The sequence below is a fragment of the Aethalodelphis obliquidens genome, unplaced genomic scaffold (genome assembly GCF_003676395.1).
Source record: "Aethalodelphis obliquidens isolate GAN/ISIS:26980383/991018 unplaced genomic scaffold, ASM367639v1 scaffold43, whole genome shotgun sequence".
NCBI classification, from domain to species: domain Eukaryota; kingdom Metazoa; phylum Chordata; class Mammalia; order Artiodactyla; family Delphinidae; genus Aethalodelphis; species Aethalodelphis obliquidens.
The window spans coordinates 10268014-10288819 of NW_020837987.1; the positions used below are offsets into that span (position 1 = coordinate 10268014).

Consider the following 20806-nt stretch of genomic DNA (forward strand, 5'->3'; position numbering starts at 1 on the left):
CCCCTCAGACCCAGGATCCAGGCCCCCGGCCCCTCCCTGCTCAGACCCAGGATCCAGACCCCCGGCCCCTCCTCCCTCAGGCTCTGACCTGACTGCTCCCCCTTGGTGTCAGTATCTTCCTGGGGCCCTGGTGAGGGTGGTTTGGTCTCTTCTGGGGTTGGGGGTCTCTGCGGTGAGCTAGGTCCTGCTGCCTGAGAGGGCTTGGCTTTGGTCTGGAGGCGCTGAGGAGGGAGGGTGGGTCAGCAAGGACGGAAGGGGCAGCGCGGGTGTGAGCGTGGGGGGCGCCTGCAGGAGGCAGGAGTGGAGAGTTTGGGTACCATGACACACCCATGTCCCCCCCCACTCCACCCTCCCCCGCCCGGGCCGGAGGCATCAGACCTTTCGGGGAGGCTTGGGGGCTTCATCCCCACTGCTGCCGCCATGAGGGCCCCCCTCATCCTCGCTGCTCGAGTCTGGCCCAGCCATGAGGTACCTGGGGGAGGAATCAGGCCTCAGACAGACAGCAGATGTGTCCTCCGGGGGAGGTGGGGAGGGGGCTTAGGAAGCAACAGGCACTGGCTGTTTATTCAGTATTTACTAAATACTCAGGGTGGCAATCATGGCTCCTCTCCTAGCCCACCCTCCTCCCAGCTCCGGAAGGGCCCCAGAGACCCCCAGCCACCCACACCGGAGACCAGAGCACTTCCTGGCTTCCCTTCCCTCTTTGGGAAGAAATGACTCATTTCAGAAAAGGAACAACAAAAAAAATCAGAAATAATTCTCCCCTTTGAGAATCAAAGTCAGTTTCTCATTAGGCGCTGAGTGCCCCTGCAGCTCCTCTGGGCAGACACCAGGCTGACTCCAACCCCGGCTCCTCGGCCCAGGCATGCTCTCCGCCTCTGTTCAAGCCTGGCAAACCTGTTCTCTTCCTTGAAGACCCCTAGCTCACTGCGGTCCTCCCCTTGGGCCTGCCTCCAAACTGTTTTAGAGCTAAGTCCGGCCCCTCATCAAAGTCAGAGGCCTTCGAGGGCAGGACCCGACGTCGGGGGCCAGCATTGCACAGCCCAGCCTGGCGCCAAGCAGGGGCTTCGGGTGAAGGAATGTGAACGGGCGGGCGGGCGCTCTCTGCCCTGAGGCTTTGGGAATGCTGTGTCTCCAGCCTGCAGTGTCCTTTTCCTTCGCTAAGCAGACTTCCCAGAGCCCTGCACGGACCGCCCCCCCTGCCCCCCACTGTGTCTCCCCGCCCTGCCCCTCCTCCTCTGGGAAGTCTGCTGACTCTGGGCCAGAAGGGCCTGGCCTGATTTCTCTCCAGATCCCTGACACTGCCCAGCATGGGGACAAGGGGCAGGGTCGGGGTGTGCGTGTGTAAACCACATGCGCGCAGCGAGACCTCACCTCCGAGAGGGCAGCCGCCGCCGCATGCGGTGACAGTCCAGCACCCACTCTTTCCGCACGATTCGGCCTCCGAGGCCTAGGACCTGGCTGTACTTGGGGGTGTTGGCAAAGGCGCAGCTGGCAGAGAGTGGAATGGAGGGTGTCAGCCCGGTGTGATCTGAGAGGTGAAGGGCAAAGAGGGACAAGGGGCACAGAAAGAGAGAGACAGGGAGAGACACGGGGCAGATGTGGGAGAAGCAGAAAAGACACAGGGAGGCCAAGGGGAAGACTTTAAGAATCAGAGGGAAGAAGAGAAAGAGAACAAGAGGCAGAGGATACAGAGAGGCGAAGTAACAGAGAGAAGGCAACACAGAGGAGACGAAGGGAGGCAGAGGAGAGGCAGCAGGGAGCGTGGGGAGGGGTCGCAGGCCTACATGAGGTGGGTGCTGTCTGGAGTCCAGTCTGGCCGATACTTGGCCCCCAGCTCCAGGGCCTTGTCCCGGAGCTCCGAGCGGAAGGGGTTCTGGAAGCCGCTCAGCACCACCACCACACCCTGGAGGATCTTCCCCAGCTCCTGCGGGCCGGCGCGGGGGGCCCTGGGCTCAGCACCTTCTCCTCGGGGCTTCCCTGGCGCCGCCCCCCGTGCTGCGGCAGGGACAGGGGCAGTGGCTGGGGTAGGGGTGGGAGCTGACACTGGGGAGGCCAAGGAGTGGATTCAGTCAGTAGCTGTAGGGCTACACCCCCAGCCCTTCCCTACCCAGACCCAGGATCCAGGCCCCCGGCCCCTCCTCCCTCAGACCCAGGATCCAGGCCCCCAGCCCCTCCCCGCTCAGACCCAGGATCCAGACCCCTGGCCCCTCTCCCCTCAGACCCAGAATCCAGACCCCCGGCCCCTCCCACCTCAGACCCAGGATCCAGGCCCCCAGCCCCTCCTCCCTCAGACCCAGGATCCAGGCCCCCGGCCCCTCTCCCCTCAGACCCAGGATCCTGGCCCCCGGCCCCTCCTCCCTCAGACCCAAGATCCAGACCCCCGGCCCCTCCCACCTCAGACCCAGGATCCAGACCCCCGGCCCCTCCCCGCTCAGACCCAGGATCCAGGCCCCTGTGGGAACAAGGAATCCAGTTTGCTCACATTTGGTTCTCTTGAGGGCGGGTGGTGAGGGCTGGGCGGACGGTTTGCTGGGGGTCTTCTTTTCTTCGTGGCTCAAATCCAGCTTCCTCTTGCCTCTGGGGGACTCCTGAGGATGAGGGGGTAGGATGGGCCGAGGCCTCCAGCTCACCTCCTCCCTTTCCACCCCACCAGGTCCGATGATCTCACCTTGGAGGTGCTGCCTACTGTCTTGGAGGCCGGAGAGGCAGAGGAGGCGGCGCTGGAGGCCTGCAGTGTAGCAGCTGCATAGCTGGGTCCCGCTGGGTCACTGGCTGCGACTGCAGAGGGAGAAAGTGGAGCCAGGTTGAGAGGGCTAGACCCTCAGAGCCTTCGGCTCCTATCCATGGGACACAGAGTGTTGTTCCCAAGACCTGAGAGTGACCCAGGAGTCCAGGCCCCCGGCCTTTACTCATTCAGGACCCAGGTTTCCCGCACTCACCTGGAGGGGTCTTGTTGATCCGGCTGAAGAAGAGAGCCCCGGGTCTCAGGGAGCTGGCGCTCTCATCCTCCTCCTTCACGCGGAACTGGCCGAGCTTGGTCACTTTCTAAGGTCCCACAAGGTCAGCGCAGTGGGAGGGCTGTCAGCAGGGTGGGGTGAAGAGGTGGGGAGAAGGCTCTGGGCGGTGGCAGGCAGAGCTTACCTGGGATGAGGCCTCGGCCTCCTCTTTGTCTGGGGGGCTGTGAAACCTTACAAAACTCAGGCCATAGGGGGCATCCTGGGAGAGGAGGGGTGGGAATCAGGGAGTGTGGCCAAGGACTAAGGCTTGGCCCCAAGCCCTTTTATTTACAGAAACCCCTTTCTGGCTCTTTCCCTCCTATGGACACACACATGTGGGGAAGTGACTGCATGATAATGACAAGGATGATAACAGCAAGCTGTCATTGAGCCCTAACTTGGGGTCAGGCTCGGTGCAAAGCCCTTTACATGCACCAGCTCCTTAAGCCTCAGACCAATTGGCAAAGGCTGCTGGGTGTCTAAGCAAATCCACTCTGCGTACCAAACTCCTGCCTGTGGAATGGGAGGGAGGGCTGGGTATCACTTCTGGAACTCAGAAATGCTCCAGACTCTTTCCCCTTCTGCTGGGTGGATGCAGAGCCATGAGATGGAAGGAGACTGGGTCCGGGATGACTGGCCAAACACATCCCGGGACAGATCCAGAGGTATAAGAAGTATACCTTTACTGTGTGCTGTCATTACATACTCGGGTCTCGTCACCACAGCTTAGCATCCCTAACTTACAACAACCCCATAAGGATCAGCAAACTGAAGCCAGAGGTCACACAGCTAAGGAGTGGAGAAGCCAGGTTTTAAACCAGCGTTCTGACTCCAGATCTCGTGATATTAACTCTGAGGCCCAATTCTACGAGGCCCCATCTCCAACAAGTCAGCAGCTCCCCCTCCCAATTCCCCTGAGGTCTTGCAGGTCATCCTTCCTCATCTCCCTCCAGGAAGCGAAGATTCCTATATGGGGAGGACCTCAAACCGATTTCAGAGAACGCAGGGACCCAGCCTCCTTGGAATCCCACGGGGAGACCAACTGTCCGGTCCTCCCAGCCCTCTGGGACTCAACATCGGCCTCTCGTCTCTCTCGTGGCTCGGGACCAAGGACCCCACTCCCACCCTGGGTACCTTGCTGTAGGGCTGGCTGCAGACAATTTTGACGCGGTCCCAGCGCTTCTCTGCTGCTGCCCGGACCAACTTGTCGGGCCCAAAGATGCGAACGCGGTTGGAATTTGAGCCACTGCGACTCTCGGAAGGGGACATGAAAGACGAAGTGACCAGAAGGACCTGGGGAAAGGCACAGAGGATGAGAACCAGGCCTGGCTGGTTTCAGTGACACCTCCTGGGGGCTGGAAGAGGGCAGGGGCCTGAGCAGGGACCAGGGAGTCGCCAGATCTAGCTGTACCTCAATCTGCCTCAGGGCCTCTAGACCCTTCTCACTTCTGGGCCTCCAGTCAGTCCTTCCCTGACACAGGCCCCAGAGGGGTCCTTCTAGTGCCAGATCTGAACCACCCTTCTCTAAATTCTTCCAGAGTCTTCCATATCTGGCCACATGGCAGGAACCCTCAGGACAGGGAGCTTCAGGAACCCTCACCAGCAGAGGATATTCACAATGACTGGCACAATATTCATACACCTTATTGTATTTTTTTTTTTTTTTTGCCCATACCCCACAGCTTTTGGGATCTTAGTTTTTTGACTGGGGACTGACCCTGTGCCCTTGGCAGTGAGGGCATTGACAATGACTGGCAGGATCTTCATTCACCCTATTTGTTTTTTTTTTTTTTTTTGGCCATACCACACAGCTTGTGGGATCTTAGTTTCTTGACTGGGGACTGAACCTGTGCCCTTGGCAGTGAAAGCGTGGAGTCCTAACCACTGGACCTCCAGGGAATTCCCTCAAACACCTTTTTGAAATGCACAGCTGAGTCAGCAGAAGGGAATTATTCGAGGCCAGAAATTACAGTGCAGAATCCAAAGAGGTAGGGGAGGTGCACCCATTACTAAGTGACTGTCTCTCAGTTCAAACCCGCCCTCAAAAAACAAACAAAATAAATAAATAAATAATAAAATAAAACAGAAAAAATACAAAAGAAGAAAAAACAAAAAATATTTTAAAAAGAAAAGAAAAGAAAACACCCCACCCTTGGTAGCTCAGCTCTGGGATGCTGGGGACGTTTCTAATCTCCAGCTGCTCCTTGTCAGGCTCTGCCAGCAGGGGGAGCTAGAGAGACAGGCTGGAGGAGGGAGGCGGGACCTGAGCCTTCTTGCAGATCCCCCGAGCAGCACCCAGGTGTGCTTCGCTCCTGCGTCTGCAGCTGTTGTTCTTCCCCCGGGGCGGCAGATGAATCCAGTTTGCAGCTTCCCAACACCTGCAGAACTGGCCTCACTGTACCCTCTCAGGGACATACCAGAACCAGCCAGGGAGCTCCCCTTCCTCAGGGTCTGAGTTTCAGCTCCAAGGGGCCCACCTCCAAGCTTGGAAACATCTACCCTTCTGTCATGCCAACCTCTTCCTTCTGTTCCTCCAACCCTAAGGGCGGTGACTGCCCCCTGCAGTTGCTTCCGCGTCCTGCCTTAGTCTTCTGGCCTCTTCAATTCAATACCTTGTTACTAATTCTTTACGTTAATTCTCTCTGTTAAACTAACTGGTGTGGTTTCAGTCTCCTGGTGGGACCCTGACTGATACAGTGGGTGGCACTGATGTTGGTGATTCCCGGTGGCACAGAGCTTGATTTTAAAGGGCTCTAGGTGGTGGTAGCAGGAGAGACCAAGAAAGAAAGCCTGTGCTCCAAGTCAGGAAGAAAGGCATCTTAGGGGCCGTGCCACAGAGCAGAGAGCTGGGCCTCTCCAAAGGGCAACACCCTCCGTGGGTAAATTAGGGAGGAATGTGCCTTGTGGGAAGAGTCAGTGGGAGGCTTTAGCTCTGGGGGGACAGCAGAGAAAAGCTGAAAAATTCTCTCTGGAGACTCCTAACCGCAGGTCTGTACTCTCAAGGATTTGCAGTAAAAATCCACACTAGTTATCTGCGTGGAAAAACCCAAGGTGAAAATTTTAAGTGGTCCCATGTATGTAGTATCACCTGGTGCCGGGGCAAATCCTCTTTGGAGGAACGTACTTCAAACCAGGCCCTCAAAGAATTCCCACAGATACATTCCCCAAAAGCAGAATCAACAATCACACAAACACACACACACACACACACACACACACACAGACACACACACACACACAGACACACACACACACACACACACCATGAGGCATAAGGAAACAGGCTGCCATGATTTAGGGTCAGCAGAAACTATAAACTGCAGACTCAGACCCACAAAGACTGCACATATTGACATTATCAAACACACAATATAAAAGTAATTGTGTTTAACAGTCTAAAGAAATAAATGGAGCTATTAACAGTATGACGAAGGAACAAAAACTGACCAGGCAGTTTTGAAAAGCAGTGGAAGAGCTGCGTGCCCAACACTAAGGGATGAACCATGATTGGTCCAAGTGGTCCGATTTCCTCTGCCAGTGGCTGGTCCAAGGATGGGCAATTCGATGTTAAGAGGAAGGCTGCTGGAAGCTTTTGGGAAAGATTTTCCTTCTTCATTAAAGAGAAACAGAGGATGGAAGAAAACCCCTGCTTTTCTGCCATTCCACTCCTCCACTTTCTGCTTTGGATGCTACTAGGTGATGGATGGAGCCACAGCAACCACCTTGTGACCATGTGGGCAAAGTCCAAAAGAATCAAGAGGTGCCCAACCAAGCACCCTGACTTTGTTCAGTTGCCCAATCAACTCTGGGTCTGCCTAATGCTGGACTTCCCTCCTAAGGAAACAATATATATTCTTAGGCAGTAAGCCACCTTTAGTTGGGTGTAATCTGTTACTCAGTCTCTTTTCTAACTGACATGCTGTGAAATTAGAAAACGAAAGCTTTTTGCTGAGAAAAACAGAGACTGTAACTAGATAGCTCTTTGTGCTCAGCTCTTGATTATGAAAAGGAAACAGCAAAGATGACAAAAATTATACAGAAGGGAAGCCAGCTCCCTGGCCTTGACTACACTTGTTTATAAACGGGATGATTCTGAGCCGACGGGAGAGCTGAATTACCATCTAGTGACTAAATGAAGGGGCAACACAAGCTGTGGTTGGCAGCTGCCATCCACACTAAGGGGGAGCCTCCCTCTGAATATACTCTCCTCGCACTCATTGTGAAGAGAAAACAACTCCCGTTGTTTTATTATCCAATACTGTCTTTAAGGTTCTAGGATTAAACCTTTATTCTCTAGACTGCGCTAACCTTGCAAGCTTAGATATCCCCTTGGCAGAACTTGGAGGGGTTAAAAAAAAAAAATGTTGGGACTTCCCTGGTGATCCAGTGGTTAAGGCTCCGTGCTCCCAAGGCAGGGGGCCCAGGTTTGATCCCTGGTCGGGGAACTAGATCCCACATGCCACAACTGAAAAGTCCACATGCCGTAACCAAGACCCAGCACAGCCAAATAAGCAAACAAATAAATAAACAAATATATATTTTTAATGTTGATGATTTTGTAGAAAATGTCACTAGTTATTAAAATACGTGCCTTTGGCTTCGTTTGTATGGGTGACATCAACACGGACCAGCCCTGCTCGGCCCTTTTTCCTTTTCTTTCTTGACTCTTCCAACCGTATCTAGTCTCTGGGCAGAAGCCAGACCTTCTAAGTCCCAGAGTCTTTAATTCAGTCTTGGCTAGCAGTTATAACAAAACTTCCAGCAGAAGTTTAATTAAAAACCTTGAGAGAATGGGAGACTATTGACATAGGGGTTTTCAGACTCTGAAAAGATCAAGCCCTAAGCTAACCATTCCACCTTTCTAGGTAGATAAGATAAGAATAATAAAGCTTCACATGCCCGATTAGATAAAGTTTTAGCTAACAACGCACTTACTCTGTGTCCATAATTATAAAGTAGAATTTTGATCTAAATCTGTTTGCCAAGAAGAACAGAAAACTTTTTTTTTATAGTCCCAAAGATTGTTGATTTTATTTAATATTTTAAACAAGGAGGCCATTAGACTCAGTGACTCTAGTGCCTTAGGTAGCCTAAGTAAACCAACCAAAATCTAAGCCAGAGTTGGTGTACTCGAATCTAAGAAAATGAAATCAACTCATCGTGAATAGTCAAGTCACTAGATTTTCCCAAGTAAGGGAACCATTTAAGCTCTAGCCAATTAAATAATTGCTTTGCTTTGCTTCCCTGTTTTCTCTCTAAAAATCTCTGTCCTAGCCCATTGACACAGCACCCCTAATAATTTTTCAGTTTGGGCTGCCTGATTTGAATTGTTTGCTCAAATAAACTCTTCAAAACATAATGTGCCTTAGTTTGCCTTTTTACAACTTATAGAACTTTTATTTTATTATTATTATTTTTTTGGCCACAACACATGGCTTGTGGGATTTTAGTTCCCCGACCAGGGATGGAATCTGGACCCTCGGCAATGAGAGTGTGGCATCCTAACCACTGGATCTCCAGGGAATTCCCTAGAACCTTTAGAATAAGAATGTGTGTTCAAGGAAAACCTCACTGGTTAAAATGTACCTTGTAAGGTGGAAAAAGCACTTGATAAAATTCACATATGCATTTAAAAGACTGGCAATATCAAGTATAAGTAAGGATGGGAAGCAAAAAGAACTCATATACTGCTGAAGGGAATATAAACTGGTACAACCATTTTGGAAAACTGTCCATTTCTAATAAGGTTAAAACATATATCTACCTGAAGACCCTGCAATTCGACTCCTACGTATTTACCTAAAAGAGATCTCTATACAGAGGCTTGTACAAGAATGTTCACAGCAGCTTTTTTCATAATAGTCAAAAAGTGGTGGACTTCCCTGGTGGTGCAGTGGTTAAGAATCCGCCTGCCAATGCAGGGGACACGAGTTCGAGCCCTGGTCTGGGAAGATCCCACATGCCGTGGAGCAACTAAGCCCGTGCGCCACAACTACTGAGCCTGCGCTCTAGAGCCCACGAGCCACAACTACGGAGCCCGCGTGCCACAACTACTAAAGCCCACGCGCCTAGAGCCCGTGATCTGCAACAAGAGAAGCCACCGCAGTGAGAAGCCCACACACCGCAACGAAGAGCAGCCCCCACTTGCTGCAACTAGAGAAAGCCCGCGCGCAGCAACAAAGACCCAATGCAGCCCAAAATAAATAAATAAAATACACAAATTTATTTAAAAAAAAAAAAGTGGTGGGGAGTTCCCTGGCGGTCCAGTGGTTAGGACTCAGCACTTTCACTGCTGGGGCCTGGGTTCAATCCCTGGTTGGGGAACTAAGATCCTGTAGGCTGCACAGCATGGCCAAAAAAAAAAGTGGCAACAGCCCAGATGCCCGTCAACAAGAGAATGGATGAACAAATTGGGATCTACGCTTACAGTGATCCGGCTCAACAATAAGGTGGAACAGACCACTGACATGTATAGGATATGTTAGAACACCAAAAAAACAGTACGTTGAGTAAAGCCAGCCACAAAAAAAGAACACATGCTATAAAATTCCACTTATGTGAAATTCTAGGACAGGCAAGAAAAGAGATCAGTGGTGGCCTGAGATGAGGGTGGGAGGAGTGACTGCAAAGGGACACGAGGGAACTTTCAGGAAGGCCAGCGATGCTCTACGTCTTGATCTGGGGGACAGTTACGCAGGTGTGTACATCTGTCAAAACGCTGACCTGTGCATTTTATTATATGAGAAATATACCTCAACTGAAAAAAATTTTTCACTGCAAGAAAACTGATTTGTAGAAAACTGATTGGTTCACTTAAAATTGTAACCTCTCTTTTTCACAGTAGGTTTATTTTTACCCCAAATCATTTTGCTGATTGACCAGCTGGCTCGTTATGATCTCACCACTCTGGCTTGAATTCATTCAACTGGTTAAAAAAAGGATTGGGCCGATTTTTAAAATTCAGTAAGTCCCCTACATACAAACTTTCAAGTTGCGAACTTTCAAAGATGCGAATGTGCCCCTGTATGCCAGCTGTTGTACTGTACTACTGTACTTTTCAAGGTACTCTACTGGAAGATTAAAAATGTTTTATTTTCTGTGTTTGTTTTTTATGTATTATTTGTGTGAAAAGTATTACAAACCTATTACAGTACCGTACTATACTACTGTGTTAGTTGGGTACCTAGGCTAACTTTGTTGGACTTACGAACAAACTGGACTTATGAACAGGCTCTCGGAACGGAACTCATTCATATGTAAGGGACTTACTGTATTTGTAATAGAGCAAAAGGCTTGTAAACATTTGTCACAAATAAAGTAACTAAGAGAGGCACCCCAAGCAATTCGGAATCTCAACTGGCTGCGACATCTCTGAGAAGTTCTGGGACCAGAAGCAAAGGAGTTTTGCTCTCAAGCAGCGACTGAATCGTAGAACGAACAGGTGCCTCTGGTTGTTTCTGCAACCATGTTGTAATTTCAGCCAAATCCCTGCTGCACACAGCTTATCACCTGGGTCTGCTCTTTGTCTCCGGGAACCCTGGGCTCCTCCGGAGGGCCACCGTCAGTGTGACTCGCCTCCACCCTGGCCTGGCGCCTGGGAGGCCTGAGGCCTCAACGGGGGCAGCTGGGGCAGGGATCAGCAGGGGGCTTACCTCGTAGTCCTGCTCTCCGGCCCCTCCGGCTGAGCTGCCCACCAGCACCTCCACGAAGGCCGAGCCGTCGTTCCCAATGTCCACGCTGTGTATCTGCTCTTCCTTCTCTAACTGCAGGGGAGGGAAAGCGCACTGTCAGTGCCGCTCTGCCCCCCTCCCCCAGCTCTCTGTGGACCTCGGAAGAGGGATGACCCCCATCCGGGCCCCCTCGTCTCCTTGCAAAGTCAACTCGGTGACAGTGAAGACAGGGCTGAGTGGGGCCACTGCGTCCCCTGCACGCCGCACAGGGTGTAGAGTCAGAGCTCGAAAATATTCACCGACCGACTGCATAAGCTCCCACACCCACTTCCCTGACTGCCAGACTCTGCAGGATGGGCCGCTAACCCGCCACCACGGAGCTCTCCTTGGTGGCGCTATGCAGACAAACGGCACATCTGTCACCCCCGACCCCAATCACACAGGGCTCCGGGGAAGCTCCCTGAGGGGAGGGGCCTAGTCTGGTTTGGCTCACCACTGATTCCTGGGTCTGAGTCCCGGCTCTGCCACACGCTAGCTATGTGGCCTTGTCAGCTCACCTCTTGGAGCCTCAGTTTCCTCATCTGTAAAGTGGGGATGGTCACCCTATCTAGGATTATGTGCATAAATACTACGGCCTCAGGGCCTGGCATGTAGCAGGCACCCTGCCACTGCCAGTCAGGAGGCAGTATTAGTCACTGCTCGATGACCGTTTGTCAAAAGAAGGAAAGAGCAGACTGTAGGATGGCTTTTGCCCCCAAAGTTTCTGCCATTCCTGTCTGACAGTAAAGGCCACGTGGGGGTGGAAGGCAGTTAAGAATGGCTGAAGCAAGTCTCCTGCTTTCCACTCTGGGGATCTTTTATTTGGCTCCTAGAATGACACGTTACTACGACCCCCAAAGGTACCTAGTCTGCCACCCTACACCAGGATCATCCCACGGTCCGATCTGCCCTGTCACCTCCCTGTCGGGAGGTGGCCCGGACACTGCCTGCACCCTGCGGCAGGAAGGAACATCCCTCCGGGGAAGGAAGGAGCCTGGGCTTGTGGGGAGGTCAGCCTGACTTCAAATCCAGCCCTGCCACTGCCAAGCGGTGCAGCCCTGGGGGGCGTATAACCTCTCTGAGCTGCAGTTTCCTCACAAGTGAAAGGGGAGGGTCATCGTAACAGTCCTCCTTCCGAGGGGAGTCTAGATGACACATACTAACCACTGCAGCCCACAGCCACTGCAGCGGACGTCTAAGTGCTCAGACGTGGCAGACCCATAATAGCTGTATCTTCTCTCCGCCCCACAGCTCTTCGAGAGACAGGAGATGTTATTATCTCTATTTCACACGTAAGCAAATGGAGGCAGGAAGCGGTTGTGTCACTTCCCTGAGGTCACACAGCTGGCGCCCAGGCAGCCCGGCTGGGCTAAAATAAAGGTGTCAGCAGGGCTGCATTCCTTCTAGAAGTTCTGGGGGAGAATCGTTTCCTTGTCTTTTTTTTTTTTATTGTTATTAAAGCTTTTTTAAAAAATTATTTTATTTTATTTATTTTTGGCTGCGTTGGGTCTTCATTGCGGTGCGCGGGCTTCTCACTGCAGTGGCTTCTCTTGCTGCGGAGCACGGGCTCTAAGCTCGCGGACTCAGTAGTTGTAGGCACACGGGCTTAGTTGCTCCGTGGCATGTGGGATCTTCCAGGACCAGGGCTCGAACGCGTGTCCCCTGCATTGGCAGGGGGATTCTTAACCACTGCGCCACCAGGGAAGCCCGTTTCCTTGTCTTGTTTCCAGCTTCCAGAGGCCCCTGCACTCCTCGGCTGTGGCCCCTTCCACCATCTTTGGAGCCAGCAATGGCATTGCTCCAACCTCTGCTTCCGTCTTCACATCTCCTCTGACTCTGGTTCTCCTGCCTCCCTCCTTCCCTTATAAGGACTCTTGTGATTACGCTGCACACACACCCCCCCACCCCAATCATCCAGGCCAATCTCACCATCTCAAGATACTCAGTTCATCACATCCACAAAGTCCCTTTTGCCACGAAAAGGACATATTCACAAGTTCTGGGATTAGGATGTGGATATCTACCGGGGGCATTATTCTGTCTACCACACTTAGCTAAGCTCTTCCTGGGCCAGGCATCACTGAATCCTCACAACCACCTTGGAAGGAAGGGTCTGTAACTCTCCCAGCTTCACAGATGGGGAAACTGAGGCTCAGACAGGTAAATAAATGGCTCACATGTCACACATAGCTAGTGACTGGAAGAGAAATTCAGACCCAACTGCCTGACGACAAGCCAACACTGCTTCCCAATTCCCCAGTTTCAATCCTTGACATAAAAACTCAACAGCTTGGGAATTCCCTGGTGGCCCAGTGGTGCAGACTCCGAGCTTCCACTGCAGCGAGCAAGGGTTCGATCCCTGGTCGGGGAACTAAGATCCTGCATGCCGTGGGGCGTGGCTGAAAAAAAAAACAAAAAAAACCTCTGCTTCTCCCACATTTAAAGTATGGGGCCCTCCATCTAGTAGGATGTATATATATATATTTTTAATGAATGGTTCTTATTTCATATACGACTACTTCTCCTTTAAACACACACATATACTCCCCTGTCTTTCTTTTGATAAATAAAAAATCTCTTATAAAAACATGGAAACAACCTAAATGCCCATCAGTTTATGAATGGATACACACTGTATGACATTCCCTACAATGGAACAGTATTCAGCTGTAAAAAGGAACGAAGCACTGATCTAAGCTACAACATGTAGGAACCCCGAAAACCTAATGCTAAGTGAAAGGAGCCAGACAAAAGGCCACATGTTGGATGGTCTTATTTATATGAATATCCAGTACAGACAAATCCATAGAGACAAAAGGTATAGCAGTGATACATGTACACACTAGTATATATAAAGTAGAGAACCAACAAGGACCTACTGTATTGCACAGGGAACTATACTTCATATTTTGTAATAACCTATAATGGAAGAGAATCTGAAAAAAAATCTAAAACTAACACAACATTATAAATCAACTCTACTTCAATTTAAAAAAATTGGAGGGACCTTCCTGGTGGTGCAGTGGTTCATACTCCATGATCCCAATGCGGGGGGCCCGGGTTTGATCCCTGGTCAGGGAACTAGATCACGTGTGTGTGCCACAACTAAGAGTTCACATGCCACAACTAAGGAGCCCGCCTCCGCAACTAAGGAGCCCTCGAGCCACAACTAAGGAGCTCACTGGCCTCAACTAAGGAGTCCACGTGCTGCAAATGGGGAGCCGGCGAGCTGCAACTGAGGAGCCCGCCTGCCACAACCAAATAAAAATAAATAAATGAATTTTTTTTAAGTTTAAACTAAAATAGTAATATATTTTTTCTTGAAGATTTAAAAATTAAAAAGAAGGTTAATATCAAGTGTTGATTTAAATGTACACCAGCAGTGTTAAATGCAGATTAATTCAGTAAATTCACTTGAGTGAAAAAAAATAAATAAATAAACAATTGAATTCCCTATTTTAACAAAAGTACATCGGTGGTTGCCAGCAGCAACCTGGGGAAAGGGGAATAGGGAGTGATCGCTTAATGGTTTTCGGTTTCTTTTTGAGGTGATGAAAATGTTCTGGATTAGACAGCAGTAATGAATGCAGAACATTGTCAATATTCTAAAAAACCCTGAATTGTACACTTTAAATGGTTAAGACCTTTACATTACGTGAATTTTACCTCAAGAAAAAAGACGTGAGTGTTCAGTAAGTATCAGCTGTGAGGAGAAAGGCTTAAGCACAGGATGAGTCATCTGTGGCCCGAGTTTGTGTGCGCCTTTCCCAGAAGACAGAATTCACGACAGTGGAAGAAATGAGACATGGAAGGTTTGCAAAGTCCCAGAGACATCTTATTAAAAAAACTGTTCCAAGACAAACATCATATTTTATTGCTTATATGCCAAGTCTATAAAAAAAAGAAAAAAAAAAAGATACAAACGAACTTACCTACAAAACAGAAAGAGACTCACAGACTTAGAGAACGAACTTATGGTTACCAGGGGGAAGGGTTGGGAGGAGGCACAGACTGGGAGTTTGGGATTGACATGTACACACTGCTATATATAAAACAGATAACCAACAAGGACCTACTGTACAGCACAGGAAACGCTGCTCAATACTGTGTAATAACCTGAATGGGAAAAGAATTTGAAAAAGAACAGACACATGTATTTGTATAACTGAATCACTTTGCTGTACGCTTGAAACGAACACAACATTGTTAATAAACTCTACTCCAATATAACAACAACAAAAAAACTGTTCCACATCCATGAAAGAATAAGGTAGAACTTGATGCCCCGTTAACAAGAATAAGATAGAACTTGATGCACCATTAAAGAGAATAAGGTAGAACTTGATGCCATGACAATGGATCTCCAAGATACAGTTTCTTGGAAGAAAACAAGGGAGAGGACTGTTTACACACAGTGTACTTTTTAAAAGGCCGGGAGCGGTGGATATACGCTTGTACATGGACAGAGTGACCAGGGGGTAACGTGAGAAACGGCTCACAGTGGCTGCCACAGGAGGGAAGACCTGGGCAGCAGAAATCGGGAGGGTGGGGGTAGGGAATGGAAGCAGGTGGTGGGGAGGAGTTTTCCTTTTCACTGTATACCCTCCCTTTTGTGCCTTTTGAGTTAACCACCATACGCATATAACACCCATTTGATAAGTAAAGTTAATAAAATCTCAGTGGTTATCTCCAACAATGGAATACTACCGCAGCCGCACCCAGCAAGGAGGATGAAACTAACAAAATGAAACTAACAAACAATGCTGGAAATGAAAAGAGCAGCCAGAGGTGAAAGTACTATATACCCTGTGATTCCATTTATGAACAATTCAAAGCCAGCCAAAGCTAATCAATGCTGTTAAAAATCTATGCCATGGTTACCCTTGCGGGGGAGCAGTGACAGGAAGGAGCACAAGGGGGCGTGGGAGGGGGTGTGTTCTGTTCCTTGATCTGGTTGGCGGTACACGGGCTGCAGTTTGTGATGATTCACTGGACTGTATGCTTTGCTGTACGCACGTGTCATGTCAAAAGAAGGTAAAAAATTTTAAAACATCACAATGGCAAACTGGGTGATGAGAAAACCACTGAAAAACAGAAACAGAACGTGTCCACCTCGCTACTGAACATTTTTTCTAAAGAACACGCCTCAGCATGGGGGGCGGGGGACGGGAGGAGTTACACCTGGGCTGCGTCTCAGCCACTCCCACTGGCCCAGGAGCGGTTAGCAAAGAGGCTGGAACTGCCCTCCTGGGAGCAGGTGATGGGTTGGCGATAGAGCCTCTTTCGGCCACCGCAAACGAAAAAGGCGTGTGGGGCTGTCACCACAAGCAGAGGGCTGGACCCCGGATGGTAATACAGAGATATTGTGAGGTGCTATTTGAGGGGAAAAAAATACACAGTAGTAGGAAAATCCACAGATCAATCTACGTGTCTTGGTGTCCGGAAGTTTCCTCTCATCACTTGCTTGAAAAGAACCGAAATTAGCACTCGGTGAGCCTGGAGTCACCCTGCACGCTGGCAACTGGCAAACGCCATCAGATTTTCCGAAGGGTCTCCAACGCGAAATAAATCGACAACCGCTGTGACATTGCTGCCTGCTCCAGCTCTTTTCCCCTGCAGTTTATTCTCAACCTGGAAACCTCACAGAAGATTCTGGGAGAGGGGGCTTCCCTGGTGGCTCAGTGGTTAAGAATCCACCTGCCAATGCAGGGGACACGGGTTCGAGCCCTGAGCCGGGAAGATCCCACATGCCGCGGAGCAACTAAGCCCGCGAGCCACAACTACTGAGCCCGCGAGCCACGACTACTGAAGCCCGTGCGCCTAGAGCCCGTGCTCTGCAACAAGAGAAGCCACCGCAATAAGAAGCCCTCGCGCTGCAACGAAGAGTAGCCCCCGCTCCCCGCAACTAGAGAAAGCCCGCACGCAGCAACAAAGACCCAACACAGCCAATCAATCAATCAATAAAAGATTCTGTGACAACCTAAGTCACATTCTGTTCCTCCTCTGCTCAGAGGCCTTCCACGGCTCCCATCTCATGCAGAGTAAATGCTTAAATCCTTACAATGGCTTTTAGGCCTTACGTAGGTTAGGGGTCCTCTACCCCCACCCTATCAGCACCTACCCCTCTCCCCTGTCAACTCCGCTCCACCCACACACAGGGCTTGCTGCTGTCCCTCCAGCCCGCCAGACATCAGCCAGGCACCGGCCTACCAGGCACCGGCCTACCAGACGCCAGCCTGCCTTGGACTCTGTTTCTTTCCCAGGTACCTGCATAACTCAGGAAGGCCTTCCCTAACCCCCTATTTAGAAAAAAACCTCTTGCCACTGCCTCATCTTCCACTGGAGGCATTTCTCATTCCTCTTTTTTTCTTTTTTTAATATTTATTTATTTATTTGGTTGCACTGGGTCTTAGTTGCGGTAGGCAGGCTCCTTACTTGCGGCTCGCCAGCTCCTTAGTTGTGGCCCGTGGGCTCCTTAGCTGTGGCATGCGAACTCTTAGTCACGGCACGCATGTGAGATCTAGTTCCCTGACCAGGGATCGAACCCCAGCCCCCTGCTTTGGGAGCGCAGAGCCTTAACCACTGTGCCACCAGGGAAGTCCCTCCTCACTTCTCTTAACCATGTAATTTCCTCCCTAGCACTCATCACCCGACATACGTACGTTTTACTTATTAATCGGTCAGTCCTTCCTTGCCAACGTAAAATCTCCACAGGACTGACGTACGTTTGTCTTGTGCTGTCCACTGCACTATGCCCCAGTACCTGCAACAGTGCTGGGCCTACACAAGGCGCTTCTATGAATGAATGAACAAATGAATCCATCCACTCCCAAGTCTCCAGGGCCTGTCCCTGTGCTGACAACTCCTACAGCCCTATCTCCAGCTCCATGTCCAATCGCTAGCTGTCCCCTGGATGTCCCAAAGTCGTAGCAAACCCGGACATCCCAACCAATGTGTCACCTTCTCAAGCTGCCCCTTGTCGAGGTTTCCCACTTTGGTGACAGGTGCAATATCCCCTTTGGTCTCCCAGGGCGGAGAATCCTGTGCCTTGTCTGGCTCCCTCGCTCCCCATAACCAGTCTCTTCTTGTTCCCAGTGCAACCGGGGTGCAGACCCAAATGGGATATTCCTGATCATCTCCTGACCAGAGAGCCCAGCAGACTCAGTGCCCAGTAATTAACACATGAATCCCTCCCTTTACACAAACACCTGCCTGCTGACAGGGCACTTTTGCAAACATTACATCACCGGATTTTCACAGCAACTCTGGGCTCAGATCACATTATTCCCAATGGGCAGATGAGAAAACAGGTTCAGAGAAAAGAAATCATTTGCCTGAGGTCACAGGGTGAGTAAGAGGGACATGTGGGGTCTTAAATCCATGTCCCAAGGCTAACTAAAAAAAACATTGGCTCTAGGCAAGTTGTATAACCTCTCTGGGCCTAGTTTCTTCCTTGTAAAAGGGGATAATAAAGGACTCGAGGTCATGGGGTTTTTATGAGGATTCAATGAATTAACCCACGTGAGGTGTTTAGAATGGTGACTGGAAGTTGTAATTTTTTTTCCTTTTAGTTCCCTGACCAGGGATTGAACCCGGGCCCTCGGAGCATGGAGTCCTAACCACTGGACCACCAGGGAATTCCCAGGCAGCTATAACGTTGAATAAATGTTAGCTCTCATTATTCTTACTATGTTAGGGACCTAGGAGATATTTAAATTCCTAAAATCATTCAGAAAATCTTGTGGGTCTGTGTATTTTTCCTGGGAAGAGAATTCTCAGATTCTCCCTAATTCTCAAAAGGTTCTGTGAACCAAAACTTTTTCAGAACCACTGGGCAAGAGAGAGACAATAATATGTTTTAACACAATCAGGTAAGCCTTGCCCCCAACATCCCTCCCCAAACACCCCCTACATTCAGAAGGGAGGAATGTGGCCAAAATCAAGAAAGCCAAGGTATGAACACAGAGCAGCAGGACAAAGTGGCTAGGAACACCCACAGCAGATTCAGGTCTTGGCACCGCCATTTATTAGTGGTGATAACAGCCCCTACATTATCCAACTCCATGAAGAGTCGGGTCACACAGGTAACACACCCAGGCCGGCGGCACCAGGCAAAGAGCAGATGCTTGGCAACACACCTAGCTCCCTTCTCCCACCAGCTTCTTATGCCGGAGAGGAACAGCCTGTTTGGAATTCTGTAGCCATCTTGGGTCAAACTACCCTTTCGTCTTTGCCTCCCTCCAACTTCACAGAGAACGTACCAAAGCGCTCAGCATTCCGGACACAGTAGCTTAGACTGGCCACTTCACTTCGCCCTGCCCTATGCCCCAGTTGCCTCATCTTTAAAATGAGGTTGGCTGTGGACTTCCCTGGTGGTCCAGTGGTTAAGACTCCACACTCTCAACGCAGACAGCCCGGGTTGGATCCCCGGTCAGGGAACTAGATCCCGCATGCCACGACTAAGACCAGCGCAGCCAAATAAATAAATATTTTTTAAAATAAAAAAAATAAAATGAGGTTGATTGGCTTAGATGATATGAGACAACTTCCAGCCCTGAGCCCAGAGACTTTAGAAGGCAGGATACATGGCAATGATTCACTCTGTTCCAGCTGAGAAAACTGAGGCCCCGACAGTAGCAGCAACCTAACTGGGCCACACACTGATTCACCCCTGGCCTAGTGCCCGGATCACCTTTCTCCCCTGCTAGGGGGCACAGGGGTCACACTGCTCATTTTCCAGGTGAGGAAGCCGAGGCCCATAGGGAAAGTGCCTCAACTCACTGCCAGTTAACTCCAGACTCCTATTAAGGAGATGGGGGGAGGGCAGAATCACCTGGAGCACCACAGAGATGGTCTTCTCGCCCGCCTTGGCCGCGCGCCACTTTCGGTAAGTGTCTGCCTTGAGAAGGTTTTCTGCACAGTAGGTCTGGAGAGAAGAGTGGGAAAGGGCAAGTTAGGGTACAGAGATGAGAGCTAGGTCCCCAGCTCTCAGATTATTCCATTGAGATCCCCCAGATTTAAGTTTCCCTATTAATCCCCACACACTCTGCCTTGAGTCCCCTACAGCATTGTCCCCTGGAAATTCTCCCCTGGGCCTTCCAAGGAAGCTCCCCTATCCCTCCTTTTCTCTCTGAAAGTTCCTCTAGTCCACATCTCTCTAGAATTCCCTGATGGCCTCTGAGAAATTCTCCCAGGACCCTCCTTAGAATTCCATAAAGTCCCTTTTTTGAAAGGAAAATCCAAATGAAGTCGGTATTGCTAAAAGGGCTCTCTAAAATGGAGCTGGGTGGCCACCGAGGAATTGGGACCACGCAGGTCTCAGCCTGGATGGAATGTGACCTTTTGACCACTTACTGCATTCAACACAGGCATCCAAGGCATCTACCAGAAACTCGATACTTATCGGACACTTACCGTAAAGTAACTCATGACACCCTATTCTTTAAAGCCAAATATTTCTTGTATCAGAGGCAATTACAATTCTCTCTAGACAACTTTAACCACCTGGTGACCTTTGTCCTCATAAGCCCCTGACTCTCCCAACACACTTTCGGTTTTACGGAAATCTGTGTCTCTCTAATATCAGTTCCTAAAACCCCAAATAAAGTTCTTTTTTCTTCGCAGCCCGCAAACTGATTATTGTTCAACCCCCTTTGGGCTCCAAAAGTTCTCCTAGAGCCCCCTCAAGAATTCCTTTACTTCTTCCAACCTCCTCCACGCCAGTCCCTCACCGAGTCCTGGCTACTGCAGGATACCACATGGCGGAGGCGGATCTCCGGCATGTCAACGTCGTGGGCTTCGCCTGACCAAGAAGATGCTGGAGGGTCTGAGTTTAGGGTGCAGACAGCTGGGGCGCCCTGCGCGGGCTTAACTGCGCAAGCGCACGAGGCTCGGGCCTTTCAAACAGCGGCGCGCCGGAGGTCGCGTCAACACTGCGCAAGCCCAGTGCGTCTCTCCCGAGAGAGGCGAGAGGGGCTGAGTTGCCTAGTAACGAGCTTCTCCCGCCTCCCTCTGGCCAAACCGCTCTCTAGCTCCCCCTTCCGGTGACTTTCACACTAGGTCTTCCGGGCGCCTAGCAACCGGCGTGGCCTCCAGGAC

The 20806-nt window shown here is 50.5% G+C and overlaps 1 protein-coding gene across 5 annotated transcripts in view; it reads right to left on the reverse strand.

Moving 5' to 3' along the window:
- XRCC1 (X-ray repair cross complementing 1) overlaps positions 1-20573 on the reverse strand; it is a 37477-nt gene extending 16904 nt beyond the window's left edge. For 2 of the 5 annotated variants that reach the window (XM_027079720.1, XM_027079719.1), the window contains exons 1-12: positions 20440-20573; positions 19542-19634; positions 10652-10762; positions 4134-4292; positions 3145-3219; positions 2943-3048; positions 2672-2781; positions 2486-2591; positions 1788-2046; positions 1375-1491; positions 379-472; positions 89-221 (exon numbers count right to left, since the gene is read on the reverse strand). In XM_027079720.1, the coding sequence (XP_026935521.1) occupies positions 89-221; positions 379-472; positions 1375-1491; positions 1788-2046; positions 2486-2591; positions 2672-2781; positions 2943-3048; positions 3145-3219; positions 4134-4292; positions 10652-10762; positions 19542-19634; positions 20440-20490 (1414 nt within the window). In that variant the 5' untranslated portion in view covers positions 20491-20573. Of the gene's footprint in view, positions 1-88; positions 222-378; positions 473-1374; positions 1492-1787; positions 2047-2485; positions 2592-2671; positions 2782-2942; positions 3049-3144; positions 3220-4133; positions 4293-10651; positions 10763-14374; positions 14582-19541; positions 19635-20122; positions 20387-20439 lie in introns of those variants that run through there. The other 3 variants (XM_027079721.1, XM_027079722.1, XM_027079723.1) reach the window with 3 other exon arrangements.
- Positions 20574-20806: the final 233 nt, after the last annotated feature.